The 24,882-nt window shown below is 49.7% G+C and overlaps 1 protein-coding gene across 3 annotated transcripts in view; it reads left to right on the top strand.

The window, feature by feature from the left end:
• PAX5 (paired box 5) overlaps positions 1 to 24,882 on the top strand; it is a 194,672-nt gene that overhangs the window by 144,037 nt on the left and 25,753 nt on the right. For all 3 annotated transcript variants that reach the window (XM_015117426.3, XM_015117427.3, XM_077965700.1), the window contains exon 8: positions 7,194 to 7,295. In XM_015117426.3, coding sequence (XP_014972912.1) covers positions 7,194 to 7,295 — 102 coding nt within the window. The remainder of the gene's footprint in view (positions 1 to 7,193; positions 7,296 to 24,882) is intronic.

Here is a 24,882-nt window from a genome sequence, read left to right on the forward strand (position 1 = left end):
CTTTTTGTCGGTAGATTTGCCTATCTTGGACATTTGTATGGATATATTCATACAATACATAGTCTTTTGTGGCTGGCTTCTTTCACGTAGCATAGTCATTTCAAGTTCATTATGAATGTTACTACTGTAGTATGTATTGGTATTTCACTCTGTTTTATTGCCAAATATTCCATTGTATGGACATACTACATTTTCTTTATGCATTCATCAATTGATGGATATTTGAGCTGTTTCCACTCTTTGGCTATCATGAATAATGCTGCCATGAGCATTTGTGTGCAAGTTTTCATGTGGACATATGTTCTTATTTCTCTGGGGTATACACCTAGGAGTGGGAATTGCTGGGTCACATGGTAACTCTATGTCTAAGAACTGCCAGACGTTTCCAAAGCGGCTATACCGTTTTACATTCCTACCAGCAGCGTTTGAGGGTTCCAGTTTTCCCCATCTTTGCCAATGATTGTGACAATATGTCTTTTTGACTGTAACCTTCCCAGTGGGTATGAAGTGGTGTTTCATTGTGGTTTTGATTTGCATTTCCCTGAGAGCTAATGATGTTGAACATCTTTTCATGTGCTTGTTAGCCATTTCATTTATTCTTCTTTAGACAAATGACTATTCAGATGCTTTGCTCATTTTAAAATTGGGTTATTTGTCTTTTTATTATTGAGCTGCAAGAGTTCTTTATATATTCTAAATACAAGTCCTTTATCAGACATACGATTTGCAAATATTTTCTCCCATTCTATGGGTCATCTTTTCACTTTCTTGGTAGTATCTTTTGAAGCACAAAAGCTTTTCATTTTGATGAAGTCCAGTGTGTCTATTTTTTTGTTTGTGTCATATCCAATAAGCCATTGCCAAATCCAAGGTCATGAAGATTTATGCCCATCTTTCCTTCTAAGAATTTTGTATTTTTAACTCCTACATTTAGGTCTTTGATTCATTTTTTTTTCTTTTTCTTTTCCTTTTTTTTTTTTTTTGAGACGGAGTCTCACTCTGTCGCCCAGGCTGGAGTGCAGTGGCATGATCTCGGCTCACTGCAAGCTCCGCCTCCTGGGTTTATGCCATTCTCCTGGCTCAGCCTCCCCAGCAGCTGGGACTATAGGCACCCGCCACCAGGCCTGGCTAATTTTTTGTATTTTTAGTAGAGATGGGATTTCACCATTTTAGCCAGGATGGTCTCGATCTCCTGACCTCGTGATCCGCCCATCTCGGCCTCCCAAAGTGCTGGGATTACAGGCATGAGTCACCGCGCCTGGCTTTGATTATTTTTGAGTTAATTTTTGTAGTGGTATGTGCATCTGGTTTCGAGTCATAATTAGAAAGTCTTTCTGCACCTGCATTAGAGAGGAGTTCACCTGTGTTTTCTTCTAGTACTTGTATAGTTTTATTTTTTTACATTTATTTCTCAGTTTTATTTGTAGTTTATTCTTATACATGGTGGGAAGAATTGATCTATTTTATCTTTTTTTCCCAGATGGCTCTCCAATTGTCCTAACACCATTTATAAAAAGTCCATATTTGCCTCAGTGATTTGAGATTCTACCTTCATCGTATGCTAGATTTCCATATCTAGCATTGAATTATTGAATTCAATGCATTGAATTCTGTGCATTGAATTATTGGGTCCATAATCCCAATATGGATTGGATCTTTTGAGCCTATTTTTTTTTAAATTTTCATTCTATTCCATTGGTTTTTTCTTCAGGTGCTGGTATCACAATATTAATTATAAAGACTTTGTAGAATGTTTTAGCATCTGGGAGGGCTAGTCCCCTCGAGGGGAAACATTTTTAATAATACTGCAAGAATAGCGTTTAAGTAGAAATCATGAGATCTGAGTTGAAGTCCCTGTTCTACCGCTTATTCTGTGACGTTGGGCCAGTCAAACCTCATCCCTGAGCCTCAGTTTCCTCGTGTGTACAACAGGGGCAGGTCCCTGTTCTTCCCCTTCCTCTCAGGATTGCAAAGAGTGAGTTATTTCAAACCAAATGTGTCTTTTCTGGAGGAGTGGGCTTTGTCTTGAGTTTCGCAGTTCTGCCTGGACTCCCTGCTGATAGTAAGCAAAGCCAAGTCTTGGTTATTCTTCCTGGTAAGAGAAGGCCGCGCATGAGTTAGACAAGATGTACTTACGTGCCATTAATAGGAGGAATTATGTTAGGAACGCAAATAGATTCATTTTAGTTAGTTATTTGCAAACTTATTATAGGCCATCAATAACATTCAGTGCCATTGCAAATGATACAAATAATTTCTTCCTTGGTTGAAAAAAAAAAATGAAAGAAGTGTGTGCTTTGAGGTCATAGCATGTTTAGAAGCATTAAATCTGGTTTCCCATCCCAGTCCAGAGGCTTGAACTAGTGCTAAGAAGGGGCAGTAGCGTCTCCTTAGCTGCCTTGTGTTGACAGGTTGTAAACTCCAACCCTGGCGACATGCCTGAGACATGTTAGGGAAGGGACTGAGAAGGTGAAACTGCCTGTGCCCTCCAAGGTCACAGACTCCTCAGCTTGGTGCCAGGAGAGTTCTGATGGGCCTCAGAGCAGATCTGAGGCTTGCATTCATGAGTGGGTTTCCCAACCGGGCGCGGGGACCAGCCTCTGGCTCGATTTGGATAGGTATTCTTAGAGGTTCTAGGCAGTGAGCTTTTAAGTAGAGAACAGTGATGACACTTACTAAATCTTGTGTCAATCAGTAATTGCCACCACATTGCTGCTTAGCAAATGCTCCCCAAACTCAGGCTTAACACAGTAATCATTTATTCTTACTGGTGCACTTGGGGTTGGCTGGGGATTGGCTGCACCAGGCTGGGCTGGGTTCCAGTCACAGTTTGGGTCCATCTCTGCTCCACATGTGTCCCCTCCTCCTTGGACCTGCAGGCTAGCCAGGACATATTCTCAGAGTAAGGGAGAAGGGCACCCAGCCACACAAGCACACATCAAGCTTCTGCTTGCCAAGTGCTCCCATCCCATTGGCCAGAGCAAGGCACACAGCTGAACCTAAACATAAGGGTCAGAGGAGGCCACTGTACTCTAGCAGGAAGAGCTGCAAAGGGTTCCTTTCGGTTTTCATAAAACTGAATGTATTTGGTTTTAAAACCAGTTTAATATATGTCCTTCCTACTTTTTGGTGTTAAATTACTATTTCTTTTTCAAGGTGATGGTGGTGAGGGTGGGATGAAGGATTACCTTCCACACTGTGCCGTGTGCTGCTCACGTCTTCCCTCTGCCTCCTTACCACAGCCTCATGAAGAAGGCATGCTTCTGTGTGGCTGCAGAGATGGCACAGGGCAGGGTGGAGACGGCAGGCTTGCAAGCCAGACTGGCTGGGTTTGAAACCTTGCTTTTTAATCTTCTAGCTGTGTGACTGTGAGCAAGTCACTTAAACTCTCTGTGCCCCAGTTTCCCCCTCAGTAAAATAGGGAACATAGTAGCTCTCTGATAGGGCTGTTGTGAGGAATAAGTGAGGATGTGTGTGCTTAACTCACAGTTCACTCTCTGTAAGTGTTGGCTGTTATCCTCCCCATTTTATAGATAAGGAAACCGAGGCTCAGAATGATTAAGGGACTCTCTCAAGGTCACACAACTAATAAATGGCAAATCAAGGATCTGAGCCTGGGCAGACTTGACATGCTTTGTCACTGTGCTCTGCTGTCTTCCTTTCTGTGGTGAGCTGCAGCCTCCCTGACTCCTCCCCACACAGTGTCATAAGGTTTGCGCTGGGAATTGTGTAAGCTATGAGGCTTCAGTGGAATAATGCTGCTCAATAGCCCACACCAGTGCCTGGCACACTGGAACAATTCAGGAGGTTGAGAGGACACAGAAAGCTGTCAGCTTCTCTGCCTTCCTTGCAAGCGACAACCCAGCCCTTTGCTTTCATGACTAGTCCAAGGAGAGTAAGTGCAGCCACAGGCGAAGCCTCTGGTTCTAGTGACTTTGCCTGCATAAAACTGAAGCCTTGGATGAGGCAAAAGAGCTCCTCTGTAACGGGAACTCAGAGGCAGAGTGATGTGTAGAGTGTGTGTGGCCATGTGCCAGCTCCTCTGAGCGCATACTGCCATCCTGGTGGGCTGGGACAGGGGGACCTGAGAATGGAATGAGCCCCCAGCATGATGGCTGCTCAAGTCCTACACAAGGCTGGAGTCGACACAGTCCATTACCTGGCTATTTCACCAAATTTTTCCATTGGTTCTAGGAGATGAACCAATTTTCTTATGATTTCCCAAGCCTAAGATGTATCCAGCTAATTATAGTCTTGGGTTTTCCCCCACCCCCCAGTGTTTATTCCTCTTACGTCTCTGTCTTATTGTATTGTACTGGCTAAAACTTTCAGAACAATTTTCAGTGATAACATTGATAATAGGTTTCCTTGACATGTTCTTGACATTAACAGGAATTCTCTAAGTATCTCACCAATTAAGTATTTTTTAAGATATTAACTTCAGATTTAGTATCAATATAAGAACAAGGAAGTATACTTCAATTCTTATTTACTAAGAGGTATCATAAGGAATTAATATTGAATTGTAGCCAATGCCTTTTCCACATATTTTATATAATCATATGATTTTCCTCCTTTAATACATTAATATGATGTCCTGAACAATTCTATAATATTGAACCATCCTTGAATACATAGAATGAACCTTTTTTGGTCATGGTATACTATTATTTCTGTAATATTGCCCAATCAGTATGATAGTAGACTTTTTACATGTATATTAACAAATCATGAGACTAGTCTTTAATTTTTTGTGTGCTGACTTTGTTAAGTTTTTAGATCAGGATTATGCTAGCTTGGAAAAATGAATTGGGAAGATTTCCTTAGTTTTTTATATCCTGGAACAGTTTAATAACAGAGGTATGTGTCTCTTGAAGGTTTAAAGAACTTGCCAAAAAGAATAACAAACAAAAACTTTCCCAAGAAGCTAAATGGATGAGGCACTTATTTTTTTTTTTTAAACATTTTCTATTTCTTCCAAGATTATTGGGATGTTGGTATTCTCTGACTCTTCTTGAATCACTTTTAGCAATTCATATTTTCCTAGAAAATTGTACCTTTTGTTGAGATTTCTACATTCATTCATGTGGAGCATGTTTCTTTATGTTTTTAAATATCATCTCTGGTTATAATGTCTCCTCATTCCTTATCTTGATTATCTGTGCTTTTTTTGAATCTTGATAGACTTGTCTATGTTATTGTTCTTTTCAAATAACAATTATTGGCTGATGTATTGTCGTCTGCTTTTCTGTTTCCTAATTCATTCTTTTCTTTCCTTTTTTTTTTTTTTTTTTTTGAGACGGAGTCTTGCTCTGTCGCCCAGGCTGGGGTGCAGTGGCCGGATCTCAGCTCACTGCAAGCTCCGCCTCCCGGGTTCACGCCATTCTCCTGCCTCAGCCTCCTCAGTAGCTGGGACTACAGGCGCCCACCACCTCGCCCGGCTAGTTTTTTTGTATTTTTTTAGTAGAGACGGGGTTTCACCGTGTTAGCCAGGATGGTCTCGATCTCCTGACCTCGTGATCCGCCCATCTCGGCCTCCCAAAGTGCTGGGATTACAGGCTTGAGCCACCGCGCCCGGCCTCTTTCCTTTTTTTGAATGGAATCTCACTCTGTCTCCCAGGCTGAAGTGCAGTGGTGCCATCTCAGCTCACTGCAACCTCCACCACTTAGGTTCAAGCGATTCTCCTGCCTCAGCCTCCCGAGTAGTTGAGATTATAGGCGTGTGCCATCACGCCTGACTAATTTATATATATATATATATATATATATATATATATATATATATATATATATATGCAAGGCTGGTCTTGAACTCCTGACCTCAGCCTTTCAAAGCACTGAGATTACAGGCGTGAGCCACAGCCCACCCCTAATTAATTATTTTCTGTTTTTATTTCGTTAATTCCTTCCTTCTTCTTTCCCTGGGTTCTTTTTATTGATTTTTATCTGGCTTCTTGAGTGCTTTGGTGAGGCACTGATCTTCTGAACCTTTGCTCTAGGGATCAAGGTTTTAAAGCATGTGTAACGCAGCAGAAACTGTTGGGGTTCAGAAATGACCCTGAGAGCAACCCACCGTTGAAGAAAGGATCCACTCCCGGGGGCAGGGGGGCTGACTCTCAGCCCCAGCCTTGCCTTAGGTCAGCCGAGTATCCTTGGGCAAGTCACCTGCCCTCTCAGGATCCTCTAATCCATCCCAGGCAGCCAGGTAGGATGTGAGCACTTGCACCAGGCAGCCGCCTTCTGGGATAATGTCCCCCATCTTGCAGGAGACAGATTTGGCAGCACCCCCTTATGTGGTCCTGGCCTCTACCCCAACATGCACGCCCATCAAAACTGTGCAATTGAATTTTCCTCTGCATGCACGCCCATCAAAACTGTGCAATTGAATTTTCCTCTGCATGATGGAGCCAATCAGCAATGGTGACAGTGTCCCAGCTGAGAGACACGTGGACACTCTGGACTCACGGTCAGAAGCACAGCAGCCTGAAAGAGCTGGACACTCACCCATGGGAGTGTGTACACCTTGAGGGCTGAGGCCTTAACCTCCATGTCCCAGCGCTAGAACAGTGTTTGGCACTGGGAGGTGCTTCCTGCGTCTTCGCTGAATGAAGAAACAGCTCTAGGCTGAAGGAGGAAAAATTCAGTACTAAGCCAAATATGGGACTATAGGGTTTGAGGCAGATGTACCCCTTGTTCACTGAGGGGGGCTATTGAGGAGAGGAGGAGGGCGGCATTTGAGCTGGTCTTTGAAAGCAGGTGGTGGCAGGCTGTGTGCAGTTGGAGGAAGGGGGACTTTGTGCAGAGGACATAGCAGAAGCAACAGTGTGGAGATGGAGAGGTCCCAGGCATTCTTGGGGAGTAGAGAGTAGGGAGAGCTGGCTGGAGTCAGGGCGTGCTGTTACCTGCGTTGCCCAGCCTTCCCAAGCTGGGGGTTCCGATTTCCCAGGAACAGGCCACAGCCCTGACTCCGTTCTTGCTGAGTGGAGCGAGGGTGGCTGGAGATGTGTGTGCATGCGTGTGTGTGTGTGTGTGTGTGTGTTTGTGAGAGCGCGTGTGAGCGACGGGGGAGCTGGGGGCACATTGCCATTCAGTGTCCAAATGTGACAAATGTGCAGAAGCGTCCAGGGAGCTGTGGACATGAGCGGCTGGCCGCGGAGATGCTCACCCTGTGATTTGTTGCTTTGATTCCTCAGGCCGTGACTTGGCGAGCACGACCCTCCCCGGGTACCCTCCACACGTTCCCCCCGCTGGACAGGGCAGCTATTCAGCGCCGACGCTGACAGGGATGGTGCCTGGTGAGTTTGCACTGTCGGCGTCTCCACAGCAGGCAGCGGACGGGGTTTCGGTGGGGGGGCATCCCCCCAAACACCCTGGGTGACCTCTACGCTTCTGAGAAGCGGACCTGAATAAATCAGGCTGAGGTCTGCGCTCTCTGCAGCTGGGCCTGCAGTGGGCCCTGGACCAGCCAGCAGCAGCACCAGGGAGGACACCGGGGGTGGGGGGAGGGTATTTGACTGTCACTCAAACAGCCCCTCGTTGGCCACATACAGAGTGTGAACACAGAGGGTGCAGGGGCTGGCTGCAGGTCACCCAGCCAGTGCGGAGCGAGCCTTCTCCCCAAGCTTCCCTCCCTCCCGGCCCCCACCCTCTCTCTCCCACACAATCATGTGGCATGAACGAGCAGAAGGCTCTGCAGTGCTCACGGTGGCCTTACTCCTTGGGGTTGAGGATAATGTGTTCAGTACAGACGGGATGTTGGATGGTGGGTTTGTCACTTGATTCTAAGCAGAACACCCTGTGGCCATTGGAACCTGATCCCCCCAGGCTGGCGATGTGTCCATTTTAAGACATTTGGAGAGGAGGCCGCCATGTCTCCTTACATTGTGGGGTGGTATGGGGACAAGTGGTGCTGGCTGTCTGGGTGTTAAGGGCATTAGCATAGCAGAAATACCCAAAGTATTCTTTCTTGAAAGATGTTTTTAAAAATCAGGGGGAAAATCAGGCCTCCATTGGATGTTGTTACACATCTTTTATGAGTTAGCATTGTCTCCTTTTAAAAATAATTTCTAAAAGTTTTTATTTATTTAATTTAATTTTTAATAGACAAATAGTTCAGTGTATCTATGGGGTACAGTGTGGTGTTTGACAGTGTATACATTGTGGAATGATCAAATCAAGCTAATTAACATACCTGTCACCTCAAATATTTATCATTTCTTTGTAGTGAGAACCATTAAAAACCTCTCTTTTAGGGGTTGGAAATATGCAATGCATTATTATTGACTATAGTCACCATGCTCTCTCTTAGGTAGAGTCATTTACAGGGGACCACACAGCTTGTTTCAGTGCCTGGGGCTCTAAGGGCCTTATCTCCTCCTAACACACACTCTTGACTGTCTCTGGGCACTTAAAAAAGCCAGAATAGGCCGGGCACAGTGGCTCACGCCTGTAATCCAGCACCATGGGAGGCGGAGGCGGGCAGATCACTTGAGGCCAGGAGTTTGAGACCAGCCTGGCCAACATGGCAAAGCCTTGTCTCTACTAAACAAACAAAATACAAAAATTAGCCAGGTGTGGTGGCATGCACCTGTAATCCCAGCTACTTGGGAGGCTAAGGCAGGAGAATTGCTTGAACCCAGGAAGCAGAGGTTACAGTGAGCTGAGATCACGTCACTGCGCTCCAGCCTGGGTGACAGAGCGATACCCTGTCTCAAAAAAAAATAAATAAATAAAATGTAATAAATAAATAAATAAGGGAGCCACGCCTTAGAGGGCCCCACTCTAGCCCTGCTGAAGCCATGACCCCTCTCCCATGCACTGGGGAGAGACTGCAGGGCCAAACGGACACGCCCACACCCCTCTTCCTAGCTCATGCTGGAGTCTCGCCCAAATAGGCCCAAGCCTCTTCCCCTGGGCCATCCTCCTAAAGCCAGCCCATGTCACTGGTGTGTGCATCCCTGGGCCCAAGGCCTGGCTCTCTGTCGAGAATGTGGACAGAGCTTGAATGTGAGGGCTGGGTGTCCACTCATGCGTGTGCAAGGCCCACGTGGTGATGAGGATCCTGGGGTGGGGAGCTCAGCAGGACGGATCGTAGCCAGGCCGGCTCCCCCTACAGCCATGTCCTGGCACAGAACACTAAGGAGGTCCAGAATTCTACATTCGATCCTGGCCTTCCAGGTTGTTTCGAAGATGTATTTAACAAGGTAGGAGGATGGAGCATATTTCATTTAACGGTTTGCTAGCTTGATTGATGATTTTTAAATATGAGACACATGGGAAACGGCCTCCGTGTGTACTCTTGTCCTGGGCCTTGCCAATGCCAGGGAGGTCTGCCAGGTTCCTGCCTGCAAAACTTTGGTCTGCTGCAAGGATGGACCCGTGGCAGATCACAGAGGTGGCGGGACACACACCACCCTTCCCCTTGCCCTGCCCCACCGACTCCTCATTTTCCAACCTTTAGTAAGTCCAGGCAGCCTTGGGAGATGAATCCCAAGCCGCGTCCATGAATGGCCCGTCGTGCTTCTGTAGTGCCTTATATAACACGGACTTCCCCTGAGTGCAATGACGCAACAGTCCTGCAAGGGAGGCAGGGTTAGGAGAGTAATCCCTGTTTTCCACAAGGGCCAGAGAAGCCCCAGAGAACCAGGGAATTTCCGGGGGCTGTGCAGCTTGCAGGCGGAGGACTCAAACCCCAGTCTTTGGCCCCTTCTACCTCCCTCCCAGCACTCCCCACACCCGGGGAGGCACTTCTTCCTCTGCCCTGGGCTGCCTGGGTGTGCCCTCTGAATCTGTCAACTCCAGCTTCTCTGTGATGACAGAGGGGCAGGGACAGCCCTGGAACCTGTTCTGAAAGCATGTCAGTGGTGAAGCTGAGGCCACCCAGCCGGTCCTCTCAGCTCCCCACTGGAAACCCCAAAGAGGCTGAATTCAGAGAAGCAGCTGAACTTTGCCAAGTTTATCCAAACACAGCCTGCCCTCTGGCCCCCAGGATTCCTCCAGCCCTAATTACCAGGCTCAAGACACAAATGGCTGCAGGCCTGGCAGAGCCTCCAGTGGGAATGGATGGCGACTCCTTGCCCATTAACAGGGCAGCAGGAATCACAGGCCTGAGCAGGGGCACAGCTTCACCAAGCCTGGCAGCAGCTGGACAGGGGTGGCCTCAGGGCCCCATGGGACTCTGTCCTTGGGCACAGAGGGAGGTGCACGAGTGTGGAGGGAGGAAAACAAGCATTTTGGCAGAGGAGCCTGTTGCCTGGGAGCTCATGACTTCTTCCTTCTCTCTCTCCCTCCATTCTTCCCTTCTGCATCTCTCTGTCTCCTCTTCCCCCGTCTTTTCCTCTTTCTCCTCTTGCCCCGGCCTCCTTGCTGTCTCTTTTCATGCATCCCCCAGCATTTATTCGGTGCCAGGCCTGGCATCAGGGCTGGGATTGCAAGCTCAGCCGCACAGCCCTTAGTTCCTGTTTCTCCATGGACAAACAGGGTCAGGTCTTTGGGACTCTTGTTTCCAACAAAATTTCCAAATCTGTTTCTTGGGTGGCCTGTGGACATTGTTTTTGCAGACACTACCCCCGGCACTGACCCACAGAACAGAAAGGGTCCACCCTTTGGCAGAGCAGGGGCCCTGGGCTGCCTGTCAGGCCTCACCGTGGTTGGCCTCAACTTGCCTTTCTGGCCTCCTCTCCCAGCCTCCCTGACCCTGACCGCTCTCTGGCGCCCAGCACACCTTGGACTGTCACCCATCAGTTCCTTCATCATTCTTGGACAGCTTCCCACCTTGACCTGTCAGAATCCAGCTTCACCCTTCAGGGCTGAGTGCAGACCTCCCCTGCTCAGAAAAGCTTTCCTGGATGGCCCCCTCTAGGGGAAGACGCCTGTGCCTGGCTCTGCCTCATCACATGACCCAGCGTGTTCAAGGCACGGTCCCCTACGCCACGTCCGCCACTCTCACTGGGACCTGATTAATCTCTGCACCCTTCATGGCCCCTAACACATGTCAAGTTATCTTTGTGAATGTTGGCTAAGGGAGGGAGGCCAGGAAAATTATATGGACCTGTGTGTTAGTTTCCTGTGGCTACTGTAACAAATCTCCCCCAAACCTGGTGGCTTAAAACCACGGAACTGTGTTCTCTTACAGTTCTGGAGCACAGGAGTCTGAAGTCAGTATCACTGGGCCAAAGGTGTTGGCAGGGCTGTGCTCCCTCTGGAGGCCCTGGGGAAAGATCTGTTTCCTTCCCCCTCCAGGTTTTGTGGTTCCTGGCATTCTCTGGCTGCAGCTGCCGTGCTCCATGGCAGGTGCTTTCGGTGTTTCCCTGCTTCGTCTTCACGTTGCCTTCTACTCTGTGTGTCAAATCTGCCTCTTCTCTCTTATAAGGATACGTATGCATTTTGGTCCTACCTGGAGGATCCGGGATGATCTCCCCATCGCAAGATCCTTAATCAATCACATCTGCAAAGACACCTTTTTCCCTTTCACCAGAAGTCACATTCACAGGTTACATATAAGGAGCCTCCCTTTATCAGGCTCCAGGGAGTAGGACGAAGATATGTAGGACGTGGATATACCACAACCCGCTTGAGAACTTCAGCTTAGTGTTTGTTCAGATTCTGATTCATGACCTCTTGGGCTTCTGAATCCAGAAGGCATTCATTGAATTGTGATGGTGCTAAAGGCGATGATGCCCTTTCATTGACCCCGAGGGCCTGTTGGCATGTTTGGAGAAACAAGTGGAACAAGGCTCTGGGACATCTGTTTCTCTTGCTTTTGTCTCTCTGAGGCTGCTACGCTGCAATCGTCTGTTTTGCTACGAGGTCTGTTTCACTCCCTGTGGCCTCTGGTGGGCTGGTGGTGCAATATGGAGGGAAACCCGAAATCTTTGGGGTGTTTTTTCCGCTGTAGGCTTTAGAAAACATTTAGCTGCCACTACTTTCACTTTTTTTTCTTTTCGTTTCTTTTTTTTTTATCGAGGCAGAGTCTCCGTCTGGCCGTCGCCCAAGCTGGAGCGCAGTGGCGTGATCTTGGCTCACTGCACTTCTTGGGCTCAGGTGACTTCTTGGCTCACTTGACTTCTTGGGCTCAGGTGGTCCTCTCACCTCAGCGTCCTAAGTAGCTGGGACTACTGGCGCCTGCCACCCCGCCCTCTAATTTTTGTATTTTTTGTAGAGACAGGTTTCGCCGTATTGTGAAGGCTGGTCTCCAACTCCGGAGCTCAAACGATCCTCCTGCCTCAGCTTCCCAAAGTGTTGGGATTACAGGCATGAGCCACTGCACCCAGCCACCACTTCATTTCTAAGTGAAGACTTTTATTGTAAATGTGCTTGGAGGACACACAGAGGAAGGCATGCTTGCCTCGGCATATGCTTCCACAGCCACACTTCAGAGCCTGAAAAAGTGGACGTCACGTTTTTCCTTACTAAATGTCAGCTTGTTAGCTTGAATTTGTGTTCAGCTTGATTTCCAATTCTGTCATCGGAGTTGTCTGCCCCTTCTGGCTCCAGGGCATCCCCATGTCTGCAAAACATAGTTTCTTGGTCTTCTCTAGGGTTTGCAGATTCACTAAACTCTGCAGCTCTGTAAACTCTGCATCGCCATTTGCAGAGCAGTTATGTTGAAGAAAGCAAATGTCGCATCTTATATCAGCTTAGAAAGGAAACAGTTTTCAAATTTTATTTCCACCATGTCCCAGAAAATGCCGAAAGTTTTGCACCAAAGATTTCGTAGTGTCTTGATTGGTGTAACCAGTTGATTCCTGCCTGAAGATATTTTGCAACCCAACAGGTATTGACATGGCATTTAAAATTTTTACAAATTCTGGGCTAGAGGAAAAAGGAAGGGGAGTTCACTGCCCTTTGGCTTTAGTGAGTCTGAGAAAAAAGGTTGCTATCTTTGAGGAACCAATGGGTGCCCCATCCCACATGGTCTGCCAGAACAATGTGCACAAAGGCACTAGGTGGGGTCCCTGTGGTCCTGGGCACTCCACTTGCCATGGATTGATGGACATCATTTCTAGATGCCTTTCAATTGAGGCACTCACTAAACTGATGGCTTTTATTTTCTTAAAGAAGTAGGTGAGGGTGCAGTGTCGAGTGGGGGCCTGAGGCCAGAGGAGAGGTGGACCCAGCCATGTGGGCCGGGAAGGCACAGGGTCCACTGGACGCCACAGGAGGTGTGAGAGAGACCTGTTCCTTCCCGCCTCAGCATCTGCAAGTTCCTCTGCTTAAGGGGCCCTCTCTGCTCTTTGCCCAGCTTGCCTGGTCCCCTCTCACCTATCTGGGTTTCCCCTCCATAGGGAGGCCTTCCCCAGTGACCAAATATATTTGAGTTTCCTGTTGCTGCTATGACAGATGACCACAAATGAGTGACTTAAAACAACAGACTCTTTTCACCCTCTGATTCTGGAAATAGGTCACCCTGGGCTGAAGTCAAGGTGTCTGCAGGGCTTGTTTCTTCTGGAGGTGCTAGGAGGGAATGATTTGCTTTCTTGTCCTAGCTTGTTGTTGCTGCCTGCATTTCTTGGCTTTTGGCCCCTGCCTTCCTTGTCAAAACTGGTGACGTTGGGCTGAGTCTTTATCCGGCTGCCCCTCCTTCCTCCCTCATTCGCTTAGAGAGCTCTGTGTTTCCCTTGGACCCATCTGGATATCTAGGATAATCTGCCCATGTGTAGGACAGCTAATTAGTGCATTTCATTTCATCCGCAACCTAATTCCCCTCTGCCGTGTAACCCGACATAGTCATGGATTACGATGTGGATATTTTTGGTGGGGGGGCCACAATTCTGCCTGCCACACGCCCTCTGAACGAGGACCCCCCCATCATTCCTATCCCAGAGCTTCCTGCTCTTTTCATGTGTGGCACTAAACCCAGCTGACGTCATTTAGTGTGTGGTTTACTCGTTCCTCTCTGGCTTCTCTTCAGGTCTGTATGGTACATCAGAGCTGTACAATAATCAGGGCTATGTCTGTTTTGTTCACAGTTGTGTCCTTAGTTCCCGGCACAGTTCCTAGCACCTAGTCGCACTCAGGACACAGTAGCTGAAATTAAAAAGGAGAGCTTTTGGCCGAGCTGCCAAGGAGAGCTTTGCCAGGTGTGCTGTGGCCCTGAGTCCGGGGCTGGGGTGATGCAACCAAGGAGGCTTGGGCTGACCCAGGGCTGGGAGTGGTAGTGCTGTTAGAATGGCCGCCACATGGGGAAGCAGTGGGAGGCTGGGTGGTTAAGAGCATGTACCTGAGCCAGACTGCCTGGTTCTGAGTCACAGTCCTGCTTCTCACTAGCTGTGTGACTTGGGGCAAGTTATGTAACTCCTCAGGGCCCTGGTTTCCTCCTCGTGTATAAAATGGGGATAATGATAATAAATGTGAGCATTAGGTGATGTAATATACATGAAAACTCTTAGAATTCTGACTGGCACATATGGAGTGGCACATAAGTGTTCATTATTATTGCTACTATTATTTACACAGGGGCCTGGGCTGGATACGATGGTGAACAAAGACACCGAGCCGGCATGCTAAAGCTCAAATCAAGAGCTCTCCAGCAGAGCTCATACCCCCTGGAGCCCGTGGATCAATGGGAGAGTCAATTATAGAAGAATCCAGTCAGAAACGAGAGCACTGCCAAGTAGGAGTCAGGCAGTCTCCGAATGCAGTGGGTCTGGAGAAAACGGAGAGGCAGCTGTGGTTGGTGCAACTGAGAAAGGCATTCTGGCAAAGGCGGCCCTGGAGCTGGACTGGGAACCGTGTGTGCTTGGCTATCTGGAGAGGAGGGTGGGGGCTTTGGGGTAGGGCAGAAGGCTAAGCCTAGTGGCTGGCATGGGTTCCCAGGGGTGGGAGTCCAGCCTAGGCCAGACAAGTGGGATTGGCAGGGAGGGGAGCCCACTGAGTGGAGGCTGATGGCCAGCAAGGTTAGGATCTGAGCTTGGCAACTTTTGGAGGCCAAGCAGACATGCAGGTGAGGCCTTCTGCAGGCAGGTGCATGAGCCCCAGGAGCGTGGGGCGAGGGCCAGTCCAGACAGAGATGTGCAGATGCCCCAAGAGAAGCTAAGGGTGCTTTGGCAAGAATGTGGCTTCACCATTATTAGCAGTGTGACCACAGAGGAACTCTGTGACCTCTCGGAGCCTGCCTTGCTGCTGTTTGAAATGATGGTTGTGCAGTTACAGAGACACCGTCTGTGGGAGGTAGGAAGGGTATTGAGGTTCTAGAGTGGGGAGGAGAAGGTTTCTTTTGTGGTCTGGCAAGACCACCCCTGATTCTGCGTCTTACCTGCCCTACAGGCCTGCTCTGTGCCAAGCATGCAGCCTTAGGGGTGGGGGATGCAGTACCAGACAAGACTCTGGCCCAGCTCAGCCAGGGACACTGTGCCATCTGACATGTCATTTCCACTCTCTGGGTCTGGTTAAGCATGTGAAACAGGGAAAATATATACTGCCCAGTTCCTTGGCATGGCCGGGACCGGTGAACAGGATTCAGAGGGCTACCTTTTTCAGCCTTGTATCAAGAACCTTTCCTATGATTAGTACTGAAGACATTGGAATAGGCAGACTTGGGAGGGTCCAGCGGACACTGGTGAGAACTTGGCGGTGAGGACTTGAGCATCAGACGGAGAGAGGACCAGTGCTCTCTAGGCACCTCCGTGACCTAAGCATCAGGCTCAGGGAGCGTTTGCTCAGGGAACGAGCAGCCTTTGTTCTTAACTTCCCTCCACCCCTGACTTTCTTTCTAAGCTCCTCGCTGGGGCTCCTGGTAGCTCTCTGGCCTGGGCACGCCGCCCCTTTGCCAACCTGACCCTGGGCTCTGGGGTGCACACCTGTTGCTCGTTCCTGACTCTTTGCTGCCCTCTAGTGGCCTCCAGTCACTCTGCCACACCAGGAATATAGACTTGACCCTGGGGAATCCCAGACACAGCTAGGATGAAATGCGGGAGGCCATTCACTTGTTCATTCATTCATTCTCCAAACATTTCCTAAGAGACCCTGGGTGCCAATTCTGGGCTGGGGTGGAGTTGCCGACACAGCCCCTGCCCTCAGGGAGCTCACAGTCTAGTTGGAGAGATGGATATACAAAAATTCCGATGTGCTAATGTTAAGAGCTAAGACCTAGGAATCTATAAAGTGTTCGGGAAATGCAGGTGAGGGGGCTACTGAGTCTGCTGAGGCAATGGGGTGGAGTGGGACAAATCAGGGAAGACTTATCAGAGGAGGTCATTTGAGCTGGACCTTGAAGAGTGAGTTTGCCAGTCTGTGAAGCTGGAGGGATATTGTTGGGTAAGGGACCAGTGCGTGAGAAGCCCCGGGGAACCAGAGAGCGTGGGCATCAGGGAGGGAGCTGGGAGTGACCAAAGCCTTTTGGGGCTGGTGGGAGATGAGCTGGAAGGGAAGGCTGGATCTAGGGAAGAAGGGTCCCAGTCACACCCACTCCTCAGCCCTGGAAACCTCTGGGCATGAGGCTGAGCATCCAGTAGCCTTGCAGAGAGTAGGCTCTGCTCAGGCAGATGTGGATGCGAGTCTGAAAGCCAGGGCTGCCTGTGCCCTCATAGGGTGGGGGGACGAGGGGTCTAGAGTGATGTGATCTGGACAGTCTTTGTGACTAAAGCTCCAGGAGCCCTGCACGGAAGTGATGCTGAGAGTGAGGAGAAACTGATACCCGCATGTAGGTTTTCTCAGCTCTTGCCTGCATTTGGGAAGAATTACAAATTACAAAAAGAATTACAAAAGCCTCAGAGATGGAAAGGACTCTGGGGACATGAAAGTCCTACTTGAATTTAGGAGACCTAGGTTCTGATTCTAGCTGCCAGATACTCAGAGCATGACCTTGGGACATGACCTTGGGACTCCCTGCTCTCTCTTAAAGCAGGAGGCAGGGCCTGGGGAGGCTGAGCTGAATGCACCCCAGGGGGCTTTCTGCTCCTGCCATTCAAAGTTTCTAAGTCAGTGATGTTTATCCCTGCTAATGTCAGCTCCTGACCGAACTGGAGGGCTCCCTGAGCCCTGTCACCTCTGTTCTAAGCGAGCAGCAAATGCTTCCAAGTTCCCTTCAGATCTGGGGCTGTGAATAATAAGGCAGTGGCCCTGGCTGTCATGTGTAATCTGGTAATCACTTCCAAGGGCTGGACTGAAGGAGAAGAGCCTGAGGACTTGCTGACCTTACACGCTGCTCCCATGTCTCGATTGGGAAGGCCCAGAAACTGCTGGGGCTGGCCAGGGCTGGTTTTCGGGGCCTGTGCACCTGGGAGGAGGGCTCTCAGACTGGAATCTGCAATCTTAGGGTGAGAGAGAGGTAGTGAAGATCACCATAATTTGTTCCATCTTTGAAAGCAGTGTCCCTTGTGGGAGCATGGACATGGGGAGAGAGAATATCCTAGGCTCACGGGTGCTGGGAAACCTTCTTATTTCCTACGAACCCATTGCAAGGACAGCTGAGAAGCAGAGTCTCAGCTGGGAGAGTGCCCTGTCCAAAGTCGGTGCTCACTGGCCCGCCTAGGGAGTGTGCAGTGCTGGGGGAGCTCAGAGCCAGCGGCTGAGGACAGCTTTGGTGCTGCTCTGGGCTGAATCTACTTGTTAGATTTCCCCAGTTTCCAGCTCCTTCTGATGGTAGTTGGCAGGACCCGGATCCAACTGCACCGACCTGGTCATGAGTATGTGAGAACATGTGTTTGGGATCCTGACTTACAATTTCTTCCTGATGTCTTTCTACTAATGGTATTTCTTAGAAATGAACAACAAACAAAATGACTGGACTGTGATGGCTTTTTAGGAGATGAAGGGGAATGCTATCCGAGTTTGTTTTAGAAGAAACTGAAGCATTTGTGGAAGGGCTAAGCATTGGATGGCTGAGGAAGGGTCAGGGTGGGCCTGGAGGGCTTAAAGGTTCTCCCAGCCCTGAGAGGTTGGGGGTCCCCCGTTAGTGCAGACAGGAACCTGGAGGTGCACAGCCCAAAGTGAGGGCGTCCTGAGGACAGTGATCTTGCTGAACCTTAGGCCTTCTTATCCTAATTCCTGATGACCAAGTCAGATTCTGACCAGAGACAGAGTGGACACGAATTCAGGAGATAAACTCTAAGGACTGGACAAGGACTGCAGCCCAGGAACGCACAGGGCCCACAGAGTGGCAGTAGGAGCCATCCTCAGCCCCTGCCACTCAGCAGGTGGCAGAGCAACCTGACGCCGGGCCTGGGGTTTAAGCCACACTGCTGCAGGCACCTCCCAGTAGTACTGCTTTCCAAAAGGCCTGCCAAAAGGGCAGGTGGCAATTCCCTCTGTTTTGTGGTTGAGTCTTGGTTGGGGGCAAACAGGGAGAAAGTACTTTGGGCCTGGCTTACCTGGAGGTGGGATGGGAAGGAGAGGCTGAAGTTCTAGGAGGAGCCTGGACCAGGTAGCCCCAGCCATGAGGGCACCCTATGCAGGAGTGTCCAGGGCTCAGACCAACCCCTTCATCCACTGGACGGCAGTAGTCTGCCCCTTTGAGGCTTGGGTCCCAATGCACTCCTTCCCTTTTCTTTTACTTTTTATCACATTATTTACGAGTGCGTCTCCACCTCTACCAGACTTGAGCTCCTGGAAGAGGAGGTTGGTGTCCCAGCCAAGACTTCCCACAGGATCCTAAATGAAAGTGCAGGGCCCTGGAGAGGCCCTGGGCTAATGTCCCAGGAGCTTTTTAGGAATCTACAACAATCTGAGGCCCAAACAAAGCTCCTTTTACCTCTAAAATTAAAATAGGAAACTAGAAAACTGACATTAATAAATGTTGTATTAAATGTTTACAAATTGTAATGTTGTTAACTTCATTAACTATTAAATTTAGGGCTTACAAAAATTTCGTCACATTTAAAAACCATTTTTAGATTAGATTTTGTTGCTTTAAAAGAATTTCTAAATTTGTGCCTCAATTGCTGAGAATTTGTAGCTAATCATCAATTAGATTACTTGTGGCCAAATAATTTCAAAAGTAAAATTATAAAAATAAGCTTTTTGTGTTTTTAGAGTGAAAAGTATCATTATTATAGTGCATTTAATGCATGATGTGCTATGGGGTAGAATGGAGAGGGGCCTCCATGTCCTAGAAGAAAGGGCTTGGGAGAGAGCCTGTTGAAATGTATTGAACATAATAAATAATTGTGGGGCCTTGAGCTGATCAGGTTGCAGTGGCCATCCATGCATCCATCCATCCATCCATCCTTCCATCCATCCATCCATCCATCCATCCATCCATCCATCCATCCATTCATCCATCCATCCATCCATCCATCCATTTATCCATCCATCCATCCATCCACCCACCCATCCATCCATTTATCCATCCATCCATCCATCCATTTATCCACCCATCCATCCATTTATCCATCCATCCATCCATCCATCCATCTGTTTATCCATCCATCCATTTATCCATCCATCCATTTATCCATCCATCCATTTATCCATCCATCCATCCATCCATCCATCCATCCATCTGTTCATCCATCCATCCATCCACCCATCCATCCATCCATCCATCTGTTCATCCATCCATCCATCCATCCATTTATCCATCCATCCATCCATCCATCCATCCATCCGTTTATCCATCCGTTTATCCACCCACCCATCCATCCATCCATCCATCCATTTATCCATCCATCCATCCATCCATCCATCTGTTTATCCATCCATCCATCCATCTACTTATCCATCCATCCATCTATTTATACATCCTTCTATCCACTATTACTTCCTTCCTTTCCTTCTCCCTTCCAACATGTATTGAGCATCTACATGTGCCGGGCATTAGCCTAAGGATACAAGATCAAAAGCCATGACCCTTGTCAGGCAAATCTGTGAGGGGCTATGGGGGCCAGTTGTGGTAACAGGCAAGCCCAGGGACTCTGGGAACACAGAAAAGGGGGATCGAGCCTAGATTGGGGATGTTAGACATAGAGGGGCTTGGAATCTCTGTATAGTAGGGCTGGGTGGGAGGCATGTCTGAAGGTGCTTTTGCAGAGAGTTTTGCTGAGATTGAGAAAGCACATCAAAGAATAGGGGCACAGCTAAAGCTTTCCAAGTCATCCGCGGTGCTGCCCTTAGGGCAAGGGAGGAATCTAGGAAGAGACAATTTTCAGGTTTATTGTTGAGAGAGAAACATATGTTAGCCAGTGGGAGGTGGAGTGAGGAGGGAGAAGATGAGTGTTTCAGGCGGGGCAGGGACGATGAAGAGAAAGGTTCTGAGATGTGCTTTGCTCCTGTACTTAACTGCACTCTTTCCGAAACCCAGCTTTAATCTACTGGGGCTGTCAGAGTTTGACTCCCTTTGACTTGCTGAGATCTGCAGCCCCTGTCTCCAAGGCCCTGACAGCTGTCAGTCTTCATCTGGACCAACCGCTGCCTCTAACCCTGAGGGTCACTCTACCTGGGATACTCCTATCCAGAGAACTTCTGGCAGTGACTGAAGCCCTCGGGGTAGTGAGAACCAGTGGAGCTCGGCTCCTACCTTCCAAAAGGAGAGCGTTCTCAAATGAGGCCAAACCATCCATGCCCGTAAGCTCATTCTACCAACAAGTCCCATGCTTCCTGACCCCCAACCTGCATGGTGCTTTAGAGTTGTCAAGGGACACACAGCTGTTAGCCCCAGTTGCCATTTGAAAGCATGTTGTGAGGTTGGAGTATGCATGTCCATCTTGGAGGCAGGCTGACTCGGTTCAGGGAGGTGGTGTTACATTGCCAGGGGGATACGGCCAGTCAGGGGGCAGCTGGTCTTGGGGCCTGGAACTTAGGGTCTCTGAGCCCCTGGTGTCCGTGGAGACTGAGAAAAATGGAGACTATCTATGGGCTCTGGGGCCAGGGAAGGTGCTCCCTCACTGACATGGGTGGCCTTCCTAACTCGAGTTCTTTTATGGCCCAGGAAGAGCTCTTCCCGCTGGGATGTTAGGGAGCTCACACTTGGAATTCTGGTATATTCCTTTCTCCCTCCCCATTCTCACCTGTCTGTGCTTGACATATGCTCCTAGACCCAAATTAAAGGCTCTCTCTTACAGGCAGCCTCCCACCGCAGTCCCTCATCTCCCCACTGTGTGCACCCCCAGGGCACTGCCGTTCAGACCCCGTGCGCCCATCTCCCGGCTGCTTCTGAGGTCAGGGCTGCCTGGAATTCCTCTCAGACCCTGGCCCTGCCTGCAGTAGGTGCTGCCTGCAGTAGGTGCTCAGTAGCTGTGGGTGGCATTTATCTGAATACAGCACATGCCCCTCCCCATCTCGCCCGGTCCAGAGTCCAGGGCAAGTTAGGGTCCGACTGTGTAATTAAACAGGGCTTGAGCGCCATTGAAACGCCCCCAGTCCTTCTTCCAATATTTGCTCTGGCTTCTCACAGGAAGATGCTGAGACAATAGCCCTTGTTACCCTCTGTTTGAGTTATTTATTTTTTTCACTTTTCCCTCCTTCCCCTCTCGGGGGACTCGCCTCTCGCCCTCATCCCTCATGTTTTCCCTTTCACTTGCCTGTCACTCTCATTGTCCTCCCGGGGCCAGGAACGCGGGGTGACAGGCGAGGGGAGCCCAACCGGGCTGGGGAGGCTGGAAATATAGTCATTAATGGGACCCGTGAAGCCCAGATGTCCTCCCTGAATGCGGGTAATTTGTTTTTAATGAAAAACCATGCGGTGACCCTGAACAAATGAATTTTCTTTATAAGGAGTCTATGTGCAACGGGCACAAATAAAGGGCCCGAAACAGGGAGACTTAAATCCAGGGCTGAAAGAAAGAGAGAAAGGAAGAGGAAAGGAGTAGAAAAGAGAATGAGAGATAAAAGAGGGAGGAAAGAAAAATGTGAAATGACAACTGTGTTACCATAATACCCTTTGCCTGAAGAGCAGTGCCAGGCCAAAAATGCCTTGGGCATTGTCCTGCCAGGGCAGGGTTTCTGCCCGCTGTGGCCATCGTGAGGTCTTGTTGACAATGATGTTAAGAAGACGAACCCCCATCTGGACAGAGCTTTGCTATTCACGAGCCCCTTTTACAGAGGTGAAAACTGAGGCTTAAGTGGTTTGCTAGCAAGTGGTTCAGTCTAAATGACAAGTGAAGGACTTTGCCAATTTGGAGTGTGACTCTTAGAAACACTGTGTTACAGCCCAGAAATTGCTTTCATGGTGTGATGCAAAAGAAGGGTGTGTCACGAGCAGGTCTACGCGGGGACACCAGGTATATACCAAGGAGTCGGGTTGAAGCAGTTTCACATAGCCCTTAGAACTTTGCACGGGAGTTTTGTGAATGAAAGCTCTTCCATGGGCACTGTGGGTGTGGGATTCCTGGGAAGAGAAGAACTCCCCAGGAACGAGCCAGACACATTTGGAAAAATAAATGCAAAGAAATTGGAATCTAGCCTTGGGAAGCAGGAGACCAGCCATGTCCCACCCACCACCCCATTCAGGACCTTTTGTGGGCTGTAGAGCTGGACATTGCAGGCAGCAGCAAAGACACTGATTCAACAGAGGTCCTAGCTGAGGGCCTTGCCTTTGGCTTTGGAGAAATCTTCTCTGCAGGAGAAGCTTTGAAGGCTGTTAGCCCTGTGTAGACTGGGCTGTGCCTGCGTGGAGTGTGTTCTAACCCCACCTCAGAGAGGACTGGAGAGGCCGTTGTGTGTTCCGTAGCTGCTTTTTCATCCATCACTGATGGACAGGGCTGGACTTAACCTTAGAAATCAACCCAGGGCTGTGCAGATGAGGGCGAGGAAAGGACTTGTGCAAAGTCACATGGCAAGTCAGAGGGAGAGCCAGGTGGCTCTCTTTCTGCCCTATCGTCCCCACCGCCCTCAGTTCCTCACCGAAGCAATAAAAAAGAAGTAATTTTGTCTCCTATCTTTGTGCAGAACTGATATAAAAAGGATAGTTCCTGGATGCCCTGGCTTCTACAGCAACCCAAATCAAGACCCCCACTTCACCCCAACTTTTTCTGTGCTGTTCCTGAGCGCAGATCCTCTCCCAGGCCCTGGGACCTGGCCAGCTACAAAAACATCTTCTCTCAGGGTCTCAGGCTTCTGTGCCTGAGCGGCCCCAGGCAATGGTGGGCTCCCCAGGCCTGGCCGAGGTTGGCCTGAGACCTGCAGGCACGCCGGGGCCACAGCTCCCCCACCCAGAGTCAGGTAGCCAGACACAAAGAAGTGATTGTTTTCTGTTCCTGGGTTCAGTTTCCCTCTGGAAGCTGTGACCCAGTTAGAAAATCAGACAAATAGAAAAATCTGACCACGACCCCAGCTGAGGTTCTGAAGTCTTGGCTTCTATTTAGGCCTTTCCCTCGAATGCTCCCTGGTGAGGCCCGGCCCGCCCGCGCTTCCTCAGCCACCAGGAGCAGACCTTCCTCGCTGCTGGTTTCCTCCGTAATTGATGATTTATTCCCCACTGACTTCCAAAACGGATTTGAGGCAGCTTCGTGACCTTTCAATAACATCAGCCCCAACCTGAAATCCCTGTCATAAAGCAGGAGGACTGCCAGTGGTGCCCGGTGGGGGCAGGAGTGGACGCAGGCCCACCCCACCTGCCCGAGGATCGGCATACTTGCTTTTCACAGCGTGGCACCACTGAGCCGTCCTTCGTGCCCAGCCCTGCTCCTGGAGCGACCCACGCTTCACTGCTGGGAGCTGGGAGCTCACTTTTTTGGAAACAGCTCCTGTCTGGATGCCTACCAGAGCAGGCTTCTAAAAACATACTTTTAATCAAAAGAAGACTACCAGAAAAACTGGGACAAATTGTGATTTTGACAGTGGACAATTATAAATACTGGGAGGGGTTGCTAGTTGGCAAATAAACTCCTCTGTTGAAGTCTTGGATTAATTATACCACCAGTGGGCTGGCCTTGTAGGGTCTCTTGATTATCTTCATTTGCGGGTCTTTTCTGGTCTTCCTCCATTTCTTCCTTCTCTCCCTCTCTCCCCAGCCTATCCCCCTACCTTCCCTCCTCTCTTCCCTTCCTGCCTCCTTCCTTCACTCACTTGTTCATTCACCAGACAATCCCTGAGTCCCTCCTGGGTGCTGGGCCTAGTTCAAAGAATGGGCACAGAAATGACTGAATGAATTTCTCAAGACCTAGGAGAATCGCCCATGCTACCTGCTCAGATGGAAAGAACCCAGCTTGCATGTGGAGGTTCTGCAGGGTTGCTAAGCCCAGGGGCTAGGTAGAGACTACTGGGGGACAAGAGGGAAAGTGTGGGGAGCTCAGGCGCTGAGGGTTGCTGACCCGATGGGTGCTCTGGCCGGGCTCACCCTGGGCCTCCCTGGGAGAACTGAGGGAAGCACCTGGAAATCTTGGTCTCTGAAGTGGGTGCCTGGCCCGTGTGTGCAAATAGGGGGCTCCGTATTTAGGAGTGGGGAGGAGCAGGGAGCTGCCCTGAATGACTGCCTGCTTTGGAAATTTCTATGCATTTGTAATAACAAAATTACCATAATTTGCTCGTTAACGCAGCTAGATCAGTCAAGCATTGTTCCGTCGCGGGCGGGGAGGCCGCGGTGCCTCTCTCTGCACACTCTCCACACCCCAGCCCGCCTGCCAGCCCGTTAGAGCGCTGGAAATTAGCATGCAAATGGTCCTAATTCGGTGGGCGAGCTGTCAGGCAGCGCCTCTCCGGCCTCGTCTCTGTGAAGGCCCTGACAGCCCGGCTCCGGCGCCGGCCCACCCTCCTAGCTCCAGCCAGGAGGGGCTCCGAGGGGCACCTCCAGACTGACAGCTTGGCGGCCTCCCTCCCTCCGTCAGTGCCATCAGGCCTGGCGGCAGGCTCCCAGGGGAACAGGCAGGGCCTGCCACCATGCCGGCCGGGCCGGAGGAGGCGGGCAGGCAGGTGGGCTGGTGGGGGAGGCTGGCCCACGCTCAGGCCCACCAGCCTTAGCTGGCCTGGGCCGATGGGGGCAGGTGAGGGTGGAGTTGGGGTCCCCTG

The sequence above is a fragment of the Macaca mulatta genome, chromosome 15, assembly GCF_049350105.2.
Source record: "Macaca mulatta isolate MMU2019108-1 chromosome 15, T2T-MMU8v2.0, whole genome shotgun sequence".
NCBI lineage: Eukaryota > Metazoa > Chordata > Mammalia > Primates > Cercopithecidae > Macaca > Macaca mulatta.